We start from the raw sequence: 12,966 nt of genomic DNA on the forward strand, positions 1-12,966 counted from the left end.
ATTCTGGACATACACGTCTTTTTAAGGTAAGTGGCTGGATGTTTTTGCTCAGTTATTTAAATGCTTTAACCTGTAAAAGAAATTGTTTTGAAATAAATAAAAACACATTAGTTCTAATGCAGGATGCCTTATATTATTATTATTATTATTATTAATAATAATAATGACTACAATGAATTACCTTTCAAGGCTGTTGATTTTTACAAACTATTAATGACTAAAATGTAAAATAATAGTTAGTACATTATTGTAAGTTTGGTAAATTAATGTATTTGTATGTAATTATATCTATTATGACCTTAGAACAACACTGAGAACAATATAATGTTTCTTCAATACAAATATATATTTTTAATGCTATGTTTAATAGTCTAGCTGCTCTCTAACTGATAGCTATAAATGAATGGAGCCCAGTGAAGGTCTGGACTGGTTGGTATACAGTGTATGATGGTGTGTTAGCTCAGTGGTGGAACCCCTGACAGAAGTTCTTTGTAATGCTGATGTTTAGACAAGTTGAATGGCCTGTGCTGAGTGATCCAGGTCAAAGTCGGGTCAAGTGGACCTCACATCAACTCAGGTGCCTCGAATTAGATGCTTTTAAAAGCAGCATAGTTCATATTTTGATCTTTTAGCTTAATTTAACTCCTAAATGTACAAAACTGTATTAGTAATGTAATACAGCTTATATTGACAGTATCTATAACCTTATTATTAGAACTGAAAGTTTGGTTTATTAAAGCAATTAAAGCGTTTTTTCCTCGCTGTGTTGATTTCAATCCATTTTTAAATAAAGAAGCGAATGTATAAAATATTGACATTTATTATCTATCCAGCAGAATATGCTTATAAAGACACAACAGCATTATAAAACTGTCGATTTGACTTAATCGAAAAGCTGTTTTAGTCCAAGACTAGATGGAAAACATCATGCTTCAAGTTTTCTTGTTTATCCCCAAAACAGAACCTGTTTTTTTTATTTATTGTATAATGACATTTCATAACTAAAACTGCTGTTTTAATGTTTAATGTGAATAGTTTTATATATTAAGCGATTAAACACAGTAAGAACAATTTAGATACAGAAAATATTGCATTTTATTACATAAACGTTTCCATACGATGTGAATGAGAAAATGAGTTGCTGTAAGATGGTTGTAATCAAGTTGTGTCGCTTCCAGAAAAGGTAAATAATTGCATTAATAAATTAAAGCTTATCCTATAGAAGACACTGTATAATTTATTTAGGTTTATTGATTTTGTGATCATTATTTAGTGAATTTCCCTTCTTTCAGGCCTGTAAAGTGTTCTGTTATTTGTTAGACAAGCTAAAAAGAGAGTAAAAATGTATTACCACCCATAACAAACGCAAACGTGCTCAGATAAATGAATAAAGATCGTTTATAATGAAAAGTCACGTATACAAAGACAGTATAGTAAAACTGTAAATGGTGCAAATAACTACCAATAACTGTAGTGTTGCTACCAGCTTCTAAACACCATAAACACCAGAAAAATAATAATAATAAAATCAGTTGTGTAGTTAATTGGCTTTTTCGAAATCTGGTATTTATGAACAAAATTGGCCGACACTTTCCAAAAACTTAAAACAAAGCTCAGAATAAATATAGACAGCAGTAAGTGCAACAAGTGGAAAAATTTAATAGCATTTTTCATTTGCTCTGTTATCCACGATATAAAGAGAAGTAATAAAGGCGTAAAACACGAACAGCAGCTAACCCAGATATTACATCTATCATTTGTATTCCTTAATAGCAAGCAGCAATATACAGCATAATGTTATATTATAAATCTCATTGCCTAACGTGTAATAGGAGCCCAAATATGTTTTGTATGGATGTGTTATATCAATTCCCAAGCAATTTACTGCAATAATTTATTATATCAAGCGAAAAACATGTCCTTATCAAATATCACTATAAGAGAAAATATGAACTTTGACGGTGCATGTTGTTGCTACCAGAGAGGCTGGTGTAAGTATGTCAGAAATTGCTGATCTACTGGGGACTAATGCTTAACATTCTCTAAAGTTCACACACAATGATGCGAAAACACATGAACATCAAGAGGGCTGAAGTTCTGCTGCTGAAAAGCCTTATTGATAGAAGGGCTCAGAGGAGAAGAACCAGACTGGGAGATGGGGGTCATGTCCAGTATCAGCAGTAAGAAAAATAATAATAATAAAATCAGTTGTGTAGTTAATCTGGAATTTATGAACAAAATTGTCCGACACTTTCCAAAAACAACATTCTGTTTTTTAAGAACACTGGGATTAAAACAAAGCTCAGGATAAATATAGACAGCAGTAAGTGCAACAATTTGTTAATGGAAATGGACCTCCATATAGAACCCCAACTGACCAAATGATGCTTTGACCATTCTCAGCTCTGAAGTGACTGTAATATTACGTGATGATATGGTAATGTGTGTTGTACTTGTATGAGTACCAGGTCCAGCAGTGTTGTTGGGATTTTTAAATCCTGTTTATACTGGTCTCTTTATTGGGAACAGATAGCCTGTTAACGATTATTCTAGGTGTAAAATGTGTTGATCCTTCTGATGGCAGGATTTTGTTGGCTTTATATTTTTGGTTGGAACACTTTTCTCCTTCAAGCATTGACAGAGATGTTTAAAAATCTGCTGTTTGGTCAAGTGTCCGAATACTTTTGGCCATACAATGTATATAGAAGACAGTAGTAGTGGTGAATGTCTTGAGTTACTGTGATTATTATTCTGCCAGAGGAGACAGGTAAATTGTTCAACAGTACTAATGTGATGTTATACAAATGGCTGACAATCCCTAACGTGATGAATCCATTTTGCTCTTCATAATAATTAGCAGAATATATTTAACTGTCACAATCTAATTTGTTAACTATTAAAGACCTAATTATTCCATGTTTAACAATAAGTAGAGATTTATAATACAAATACTGTATTTAACACAGTTGACAGTATAAAGTACAACAGTGGTTCTCATCTTTATTTACAAAAGCTCAATCTCCAGAAAATGTGGGACAAGTTGTTAATTATCTTGGTAATCTATTTAACTGACAAAAGTACATTAGCTTTAATTGTTTTTTTTTTTTTGGCTAACCGACGTGATATAAGCTGATTCCCAGACAGAACATCACCGATCCTAAATTTCAGAAACATCCCTGAAGCCTGACTGGGAACTTTGTTGACTTATTAGATCTCTTGCTTGCTATTAAGGAATATAAATAATAAATGTAATATCTGGGTTAGCTGACTTGTTCGAGTTTTATGTCTATATTACTTCTCTTTATATCGTGAATAACAGAGCAAATGAAACTTATTAGATTTTTTCCACTTGTACTTTTTGTATTACAGGGTCAAGAACCCAACCGAACCCAACCGAACCCAACTCAAATAACTTTTTAAAGAAAGAAAAAGTACAAAATCGATTATTATTGCAAATCATATTGCGCAAAAACGTAAGAAAACCAGTAAGAGTTAATGATTTGGTAAACTTTAGTTTTAAAAACATGTTATATCTATAATATATTTTATAAATCCTATATTAGTCCATTTAGCATTAAACTACGAGACTTCTATCCCATTTTCTTCTGAAAAACTCGGTTTAAATCGTTCTGCTAACAGTTTTGTTTATTTACACGGAACCAACACTATATGGTATTTAATTAAACAAATACGAATTCACAGATGACCACAATCACTGACTGTGTTTTTATACGCATGTGGACTCCATTAGAAGGATCCCACAGAGCTTCAGTTTTAGAACAATGGACGTCAGGAATGAACCCTGACATTTATCACCAAGTCGTTTTTTAAATAACGCTTTAGTCGCTTTATATAACGGTAATGTGAGCATTTATTTTGCGCTTACATTTATTTGCACAATAAAATAGTTATATTTGAATATAACTTATTTCATTGGCAGATTCTTGAACGAATGATCTTTTAATATCCAGACAGTTTCTGAGATTTTTATGGCAAGTTCTATATGTCAGTATGGACCCCACATCCTAAACGTCCAGTTTTATGGACTGTTGCTTGCTTACAAGCGAATCCAATCGTCTCTGTGTAAGCTGAACCATTTTAAGTTTAAGGCCTTTAATTCCATTAGACTTATTAATTGCTCAATTTTGACTACCAGAAAAGCTGAACTGCAGTTTAACATTTTATCCAGTTGTACTAGTGGAATTAATAAACAAAAGAACATTTATTAATTGTAGAGGTTCCTTAATTTTTGGGCCTGGTTCTTCGAAAAATAACACGTTTTACTCAGATGATCATTAGCATTACTTTGTATGATTATATATTATACTGTTAATTCTTATATTTGTTTTAGATAATGAGTACATTAAAAAAAAGTGATGCACGTTTACAAAACCACGTACGAGATTTACGTCTTCAGTTATTGCAAAGAAATTTTTTCTTGTTTGTGCAAATGTTTATTCCATACTGATTATAAATTATTTTTCTAAACAATTTAGCAAATATCAATTATTTCAAACATTAAAAGATTTTTACATAAGATTTTTATTTGCTCGCCAAACGTCCTGTGCGCATTTTGATTGACTTGACGTATTGCGTATTTTTTTTAATTTATTTATTATTGCATTAACTGAATTCTAAATAAACATAAAATAAACAAATACGTTTCTTAGCATACTACAAAACAAAATCATTCAGTATATAACGGTAATGTTCATATAAAACCACTGATATTAAATAATGAAACATATTCCCATTAACCCGTAGTTTTTAAAACAGTGTTTGTTGAGAATGAATAAAGGGGTCAAATAAAATTTGTCAGTTTATTTAAAATAAGAAAAGTGTGTTTTTCCAAAAATAATGGTTGATATAGGGGACGAACATACTTTTCGTGGCAAATTGAGATAACTAACTTATAAGGTCTTCACATTGTGAAGTAGTTTTATTTAACACATGCACTGCTGCGTTTGGTGTAATAAACCTGAATTAAGTCAAATTATTATAAAATATATTTCTTGTTTAAAGCAAAATAACATCCCATATCATTAATACGCCCCCAATTTCTAAAGAATGTTAAATTAACAAAAAAGTTAAAAGTACGTACAACTTAATGCCCTGCGTTCCTTCTAGGTTTTCATTTGCCCACTAGTCTGTGTTTAGTAATATCTACATTTAATAACATGACTTAATGAACCAGTGTCTGTCAGCCTTTCATCAGTCTTTTAATTTAAAATCAATTCTTAAAAGAAATCAGAAAAGCAAAAACAACCAACAATACAAACAAGCAAGAGAAACAATTTGCACAGAACAGCGATTCGCTGACGCATGCGCAAGTCAAAACCCGTCTGAACACAATTCAATAATTACATTTGAATAAAAAAAATTATAATTATTATTATTACATGTACACCAGAGTCAGACGCGACCGAGGAAACTCTGATATCGATATACTGTATTATGCATTATGACGTCATAAGTCATTTACGCGTATATACCGATAATATCATCGACGTACTAATACATCTCACACGGGTCACATCATCTGAGGTCTGGCCAGAGCATCCTGATGGGATGATGGGTACCACTGTCCGAAACTGTTCATATAGCCGCCGGTATGAGCATGCGTGTTCTTGCCCGCCATGGGCGAGTCCCAGAGCGGCGGGAGCGCGGGAGAGCAGGGTGAAGGGGCGTGTGGGTGCGGGTGCGGGTGCGGGTGCGGGTGCGCTGCCTGCAGCTCTCCTTCAGGTCCGCCAGGTCCGTGCTTCATGACCTTCTTAAACTTGGAGCGCTTGTTCTGAAACCATATTTTCACCTGTGGAAAGAAAAGAAGGAGAAAATCATGAGTGTTTTAAAATCCCAAACAAATAGAGAAGAATTAAGAGCAAAGGTGTAAATATAAGATTATAATTATCTTCATTTTAGGGACAAATAATAATAAAAAACCCTTAATGTACAATTAAAATGAAACGTTAACATATACACTTGCTAAACATACTTTATACCTCTGTAAATCTGCGTTGAGACCATGTCACTGAAAAACGCTGTACAAATAAATTTGCTGTTTTGACAGTCGCATGATTTCAATGATTTTTAATGTAAATAAATGTTCTTTGTGTTCTAAAAATGTGAAGAAATCTACCGGGTCAGAAATATACGATCAGAAAATTAAATCAATCATTTGTTGATATAATGTTGAGGTTCTATAATCTGATTTAACTGAGTATCAAGGTCTTAGAATTCTTGATTGTTTACGATTACGATTATGATTGATTCTGTGCTCATATAAACAGAGTCAGTTCAGCAGCATATTAAAACGAAGAAGAAACTGGTTGTGAAACCACCAAGTTTGCAAAAATAACCCAAATCGTCACCTTACATGTAAGAGAACATGTTCAGATGGTCAGATGTAATTCAGGAACCATGACAAACCAGGTTGCTATTAAATAGTGGTCTTATTGGATTCTGTGCAAGAGTCAGTGGTGGTTTGGAGGTTAAGGTACTTGACAGTGGTTTGATGCTCCCAACATTGCCAAGTAAACTCACAAGGCTGTGAGCTCTCAGTTACATGGATGTGTGAATTTAAAGAAAGAAGGTCTCACTCCAAAACTGGCAACCTAAAATGCAAATGCATTGAACTGCAGGACGGTTTTTGTCAATGTGATGTCTTTGATTACATCTGATCAGCCAGACAAACTGCTGCGTATCATAAAAACACAGTTCAGGTTTTCCTTTGGACCTTGGGGGGAGATTATTGTTTTATGTATTTTTAAAAGGGTTGCAGTCAAACTAGCCCTATTTATATGGGTGCAGAATAGACAATAACACTAAACAATGACACAAGACAATGTCAACAGGTTAACTGGCAACACAAATAATACATCTAAGTTGTTAAATGTACATTTTAAAATCAGCAAATAAAAACCTAAAATAAAGGTTATTTTGAAAATTTGTGGTCATAATTTAATCCCAGAAAAATAAAACAATCATTGAAATCCAAAGACGTTTGACTTCAGCTGTGGAAGTACTCAACAACACTGCTGCACTTCATTACATGCCCTCTTCTTAAGTTTTTATAAGAGCTGCAAAGCACCGACCTAACGATCCTCAGCCTGAAATGATCGTGAACTAAATCACTCCCAGAAAGCCAGTTATATTCATGATTGTTTTCCACTGAATCACAGCCAGGGAGTCATTTTTATATAAAATTTGATGCTGAACAGCAAAATATTTATAACTTTGCCACCCAAGATTCAGAGCAATGACAAGTTAGATCTTCATTTAGATGCTTTCAAGACATCATACTCGTGAACTTCAAAATAAAACTTCCATCCCATAAACTGCCATAACACTTTACAGTCAACAGGCTGCAATGGTGTCAGTGTGTGTGTGTGTGTGTGTGTGTGTGCGACTGCTGAACTCGAAACTGACACCTAGAAAAAAGTGGAGCAACCAATCACGTCCCATAAACCTGACCCACACCAACATTTTCCATAACCTCAGACGGGTAAACTCTTATTGTCTTGGCCACTTCAAACCTTAATTGACACACACAAAACGAATTAGCCTTTTTATTCCTAAATACTGGTTTGCAAAACAGCTTTAATTAAGCTTTTAATGATTCCAGGACTAAGTTATATAGATATGGAAGGGATTTAGAAGAACCACAATGTGCTAGGTGTTGTGCACTTGTGTCAGTCCTTTCACTTGAGGAGGCGTATTAAAAAATCCTGACAGTCACATAGAAGCAAAAAGACATTTAGAACAAATGCAAATCTGAGTATTATTTCTATTATTTTGATAAGGTGTGACATGAACACTGAAGATTTAAGTATATTATAAGAATATTAAGAGAATATCAAAATAAAAGTGAAAAGAAAAGGAAGGTTTGATAATTTGGCTGTAGTACCTGTTAGAACATGTCTGTCTTGAGTATCAATCAGGAGTCACGATCATATAACAAAATAAATGTAACTATAACTAACATTTCAACCAGTATTGCTTCAGAAAATAAGATCTGAAGCAGGTGCTCAGACCAGGCACCCACTGGCACTTCATGCCCACGTCTATGCAATTTCTATCTTTCTATCCTGAAAGGCTCGTTAAAGCCACTTGGTCATCCACGGTAAGTCCTTGGATCAGGGGGTTCTTAAGTCTGAGGCTTAACCAATCAAGAGCAAAGTCTTTGGGATCACTGCTTGAGCACTGAGGAAATAACTGAACCCACTCAAAAGATTTTGACCCTAATGAGGCCTGCAGGAGAAAATAATGCAGAAATGCGCATTTAGCTTCAACACAAATAGATTAATGTTATAAAGTCGCTTCTGCATGAAATCCTGCAAACATGCAGTCATTGTTTAAACACTAAATACTCCACCTGTTGTAAGGTTTAGTGCATGCTGTATGTGTTATAGAGCTTTATTTACTTCATGTAGATGAATGAAATCTTGTACAAAAGAGTTTACAGTAAAACATCAGAGATGTCATGTTTTTAACTGTAGTCATTATGCTAATTATATATTTTATTATTATTATTATTATTATTATTATTATTATTACCATTATTATTAGTTGTAGTAGTAGTATTATATTATTATAATAAACTATAAAACGTACGAGAGTTTGAATCACTTGAACCTAAACATGTAATGACAGAACTCATGTTCATCTGATTGTAACCTCAACAGTTCCATCTTTTTGGAATTAAAATGGGTTTAGTCACATTTAATTCATAACTTACAAAGTCAGTTTTCTTTTAATGTAATGTTATGTTATGTTATGTCATTTGCTTATAAAAGTTGACATACATATGAGTTAGGAGATTTAGGAGATTTAATGTAAGCTATTTTTGGGATCCACACGAAGTGGTTTGTATGGTGATATACAGTATATAGTAATATAGTAAAATATATAATATATAAAGCCTAAATAGTTTAAATAGGATATTACTTCTTCATCCTTGGATTGACATTCAGATTGCAAGTAATAAGACAAAATGGTTCATCTATTATTATTATTATTATTATTATTATTGTTATCATTACACTTTGCTATAAGCGTCAGAATAAATCAGGACAAACTTACAGCATAAATACAGTATAAATATTTCTATAATATAGAAACACATGTTCTGTTCCAGTTAAACCTTCCAATAATCACAGCTTCAAAAATCAACAATACAATCACCACACAATTTAATGTTGGTATCTGTATCTGTATTTAAACAGTGCCTGTGCCCGCTAGCTACCCCCCTGCCCCAACATTTTCATGGTTGGACTCCTGCAAATGAAACACCAATGTGAGGTGCAGTGGTACAGTGGTGCAGTGGTGCAGTGGTTAGACCTTGATGGATACACCAGGCCTGCTTTTACGTGCTCTGCTGCCCTGCTGTAACCCACAGTTCTGTTAGTAAATCCACTCGTACCTGTGTCTGTGTCAGGCCCAGTTTGGCAGCCAGGTCGGCTCTCTCTGGCAGGGCGAGGTACTGGGTCTGCTGGAAGCGCTGATGCAGCGCCGCTAGCTGCAGGCTGGAGTAGATGGTGCGAGGTTTGCGCATCTTCTTCCCTTTGCTGCTCACACGAATCTCACCATTCTCAATCACAGCCGGCTTCTCATGTTCTTCATTATAAATAGATAAATAAGTAAATAAATAAAATTAGTTTAATGCTCATGTGGGGGATATTGATTTAGGAATAAAATACCCACCAAATGTGAAGCCTAACTACATTTACTGACTATAAATCATCTGTTTTATAACGGTGCGCCTGTGTCTGTATTATTTACACACTAATGACAACTTAACAAAAGGCTTTTTTAAAGATCTAATTCTGATTTCTCAATACACACAGAACTGCCTGTTGTAGATCACATCAAAATCACATTTATCCTAAAAACATAAAATATAGTACACTAAAGTATCTAAATAAATAAGTTTATAGTAATAAGTTCACTTTGCAAGCGATTGGTACAATTTGCTAATAAAGATCTAAATGATTCACACAGTTTAAATCAAGTCTTGTTGTGTAAAACCCTGAAGTTCTGCTGCTGTATATTCTTTAGAATGATTTTCCCTCCCATGTCCTCAGTAACTGGATATAATTAATAAATAATAAAAAAATACATAATGTTGACCTGTCACATATGCCTTTGGTTATTATTATGGTTTAAAATTATATGAAAAGAAATTGAAAACAATTGTATTACTTATTTAGTTTTCTTATCTGATATTAAGAAAGTTATATGCATTATTAGTACATTATAGTCAAAATTCTTAATAATTATTTAACCACAACTAAAATATGTGACGTGCAATACAGACATATGTGTTTATAATACTACCACTATTACTATTACTACTACTACTACTAATGATGATGATGATGATGATAATAATAATAATAATAATAATAATAATAACAATTTTGTATTTAATTAAATTGAACTTTGTGGACAATGTTTACAGTACAGTCAGCTATAAAAAAATAAAAGCGCATATAACAACAGTATTAATGATAAAACCTAAATCAGAAAGGTAAACAAGTACAACTGACAAATAGAGCCACACTAACACATATCAAGCAAACAGCTCAAATACGTCTATCATTTATATTTGTAATTTTTAATAGTTTAGTCTTAATTTAGTCTTATTTAAAATTCTATTTGAATGAGTTTGTGCTCACTGTATGCTAGACACTACAGGAGTCTATCAGATAATAATAATAAATCCCAATTTCTATTAAAATCATTGTGTAATAAACATCGCAGCACCTTTAAATCAACTCCAAATACGTTTTGATGACAATAAAATCGCATTTGAATAGTTAAATAAACATTAAAAATAAAAAGAGAGTGTTTTAGTATCGAACACCACCACAAGAGACTGTGGTTTACTACACACCACACCAACCAACAGTAGTAATTTTATACACCAAAATCTTATAAATACTGTTTTATATCCTATAAAAGTAGTACATTAAGTGGTTAATTTGCATCAATCAGCTGTCAAATTATAAATACTGTGATCATAATTTTAGATCATAAAAGTTGATAGGACTGATTTGCATGATTCCATTTCAGGTGACTGGACTCTGGTACAGCAGGCGCACTCACCGTTCTCGTCCTTCCTGGAGTCGCTTAGTTGGTTCCTGTAGTTGTTCTGTTGGTAGGAGATGTAGGCAGGAGCAGGGGCAGGGGCAGGAGCGCTCAGGGGAGCGGGGTAGCTGTAACTGAGCGGTCCGCCGTAATGACAAGCGCCGGGCGGGAAGGCACCGTCGTGCTGCGGGTGTCCGCCGGAGCGCAGCCCGTGCGCCGGGTAAACGTTATGCGCGAGTCCCGAGAAGTGCTGCTGGCTGGCGGGGTGACCGTGGCCGAGCTCTAAAAACGCCGATTTGGACGCATCCAGAGGACTCAAGGCGTCAGGCGCGAAGCTCATAGACATCATTGGAAGCAGAGGCCATAAAAGCGACGGACAGCGTCGGAGTGAGTCGGCCAAACAGTGCGCAGCGCCAAACCTAAACCAAACGCATTCCCATGGATTCTGTAGGCTGGTGAGACTAACAGCGACAAAAACAAAGAGGGGAAATATATTCCGAGTATATCGAATCGAATCGAGGAGCTAAAATGACTGAACTTTCTTAAACGGCCACAAAGCCGCCCGATATGTGAAAAGACGCAGTTCCGGAGTGCGTCCGAGTCAGTGCGCGCTCCGGCTGCGCGCTCTCTGATTGGCTTTGCGCACTCTGTATGTCACTCTGTGAGCGCAGGGAGAAGCTCATTAAACTGATGAACTGTGCTATAGAAAAGTGGCACACGCACACTCCACCTAATCACTCTGCTCAACCTGAAGGTGATTCACAAAAATACAATTCTTGGAAATGAAAATACAAAATCCATGGGCTTTGTTCAGGACTTTACAGCTTTAAATCATATTACACATAAAAACAATCAAATAAACAGTGAAAGTAATAATCCTATACACCTGTTTTGTGGTGGGAGTGGGTGGGGGTGTGAATATTCACAAATAATCAACATTAACATAAATCGCACAGCATTTTTTTTATAATTTTGTCATATTTTATTCTTATTTATATATGACTGCAGAAACACAGTGCCCTTTTTTCTTCTAGTTTGTTTTTTATACCTCATATGAATATGTGACAGTAAATTTAATCCACTTTATTCTAGCGTTGACGTTTTGTTAAAAATAAATACACACCCATGACATGGCATTCAAGTGGTGCTTCATCAGCATGAACCCATTCATGATTTTACTAAAACTCTTTGGAATTCTTTGGAAAAATCTTAATTACAGTTTTGGTTAGAGTCTGATGTTCCACGCAGACCCCAGTGATTTAAATAAAGTAAATCTATGACAAAAAAATGATGTTTTATAAATTCTTATATATAGTACAGTGGTATGTGTGCGTAATGCAAGCTGTAGCCTAGTGGTTAAGGTACTGGACTAGAAGGTCTCTGGTTCAAGTCACACCACTGCCAGATTGCTGCTGCTGGGCCCTTGAGCAAGGCCCTCAATTGCTCAGACTGTATACTGTTACTGTAATGTTAGTCGCTTTAGATAAAGGCGTAAATGTAATGCGAGGTGAATACAGTATTTATGCAAATATAAACGCTTATAAGCTTGTGAGTGCTCTTGTGAGCTTATAAGCAGCCTCATTCATCCACCTTGCAAATAATTAATAAAAAACAATGGTTTTCTTTTTTTTATTTAAGCATTTTTTTTTATTTTAGGGGTTGTTAATACGTTGGCCACGTAACAATAATTTCTAACGATGATAATCTTATTATGGGAAACATACACGCTTGGATTTTTTTTTAGTAGAAATGTCAAACTATATAGCTGAAAGTAGAAGAAACTGCTTCTTTAGGACAGGAAAACACACACTGCACCCCACTTTCCTTTCCTAAATATGTGTATAAGGTGTGAGGCAGAAAGGACGAACAGGCCGGGAAAGG

General features: G+C 34.5%; 1 protein-coding gene across 1 annotated transcript; it reads right to left on the bottom strand.

The window, feature by feature from the left end:
• Positions 1-5,530: 5,530 nt before the first annotated feature.
• On the bottom strand, positions 5,531-11,434 carry dlx4b (distal-less homeobox 4b). The gene is made up of 3 exons (XM_063003461.1): positions 11,104-11,434; positions 9,419-9,612; positions 5,531-5,809 (listed from the first exon to the last, which is right to left on the bottom strand). Exons 1-3 carry the CDS (start codon positions 11,432-11,434, stop codon positions 5,531-5,533), a joined length of 804 nt encoding a protein of 267 aa, XP_062859531.1.
• Positions 11,435-12,966: the final 1,532 nt, after the last annotated feature.

This window comes from Trichomycterus rosablanca, chromosome 10 (assembly GCF_030014385.1).
Source record: "Trichomycterus rosablanca isolate fTriRos1 chromosome 10, fTriRos1.hap1, whole genome shotgun sequence".
NCBI classification, from domain to species: Eukaryota; Metazoa; Chordata; class Actinopteri; order Siluriformes; family Trichomycteridae; genus Trichomycterus; species Trichomycterus rosablanca.

Excerpts from the sequence above, each read along its gene's own strand:
- dlx4b (XM_063003461.1), bottom strand. The coding sequence starts at position 11,434 with ATGATGTCTATGAGCTTCGCGCCTGACGCCTTGAGTCCTCTGGATGCG. Across the intron at positions 9,613-11,103 it reads CTCCAGGAAGGACGAGAACG|AACATGAGAAGCCGGCTGTG; the intron begins GTGAGTGCGCCT and ends TTTATAATGAAG. Across the intron at positions 5,810-9,418 it reads TGGGCCTGACACAGACACAG|GTGAAAATATGGTTTCAGAA; the intron begins GTACGAGTGGAT and ends TTCTTTCCACAG.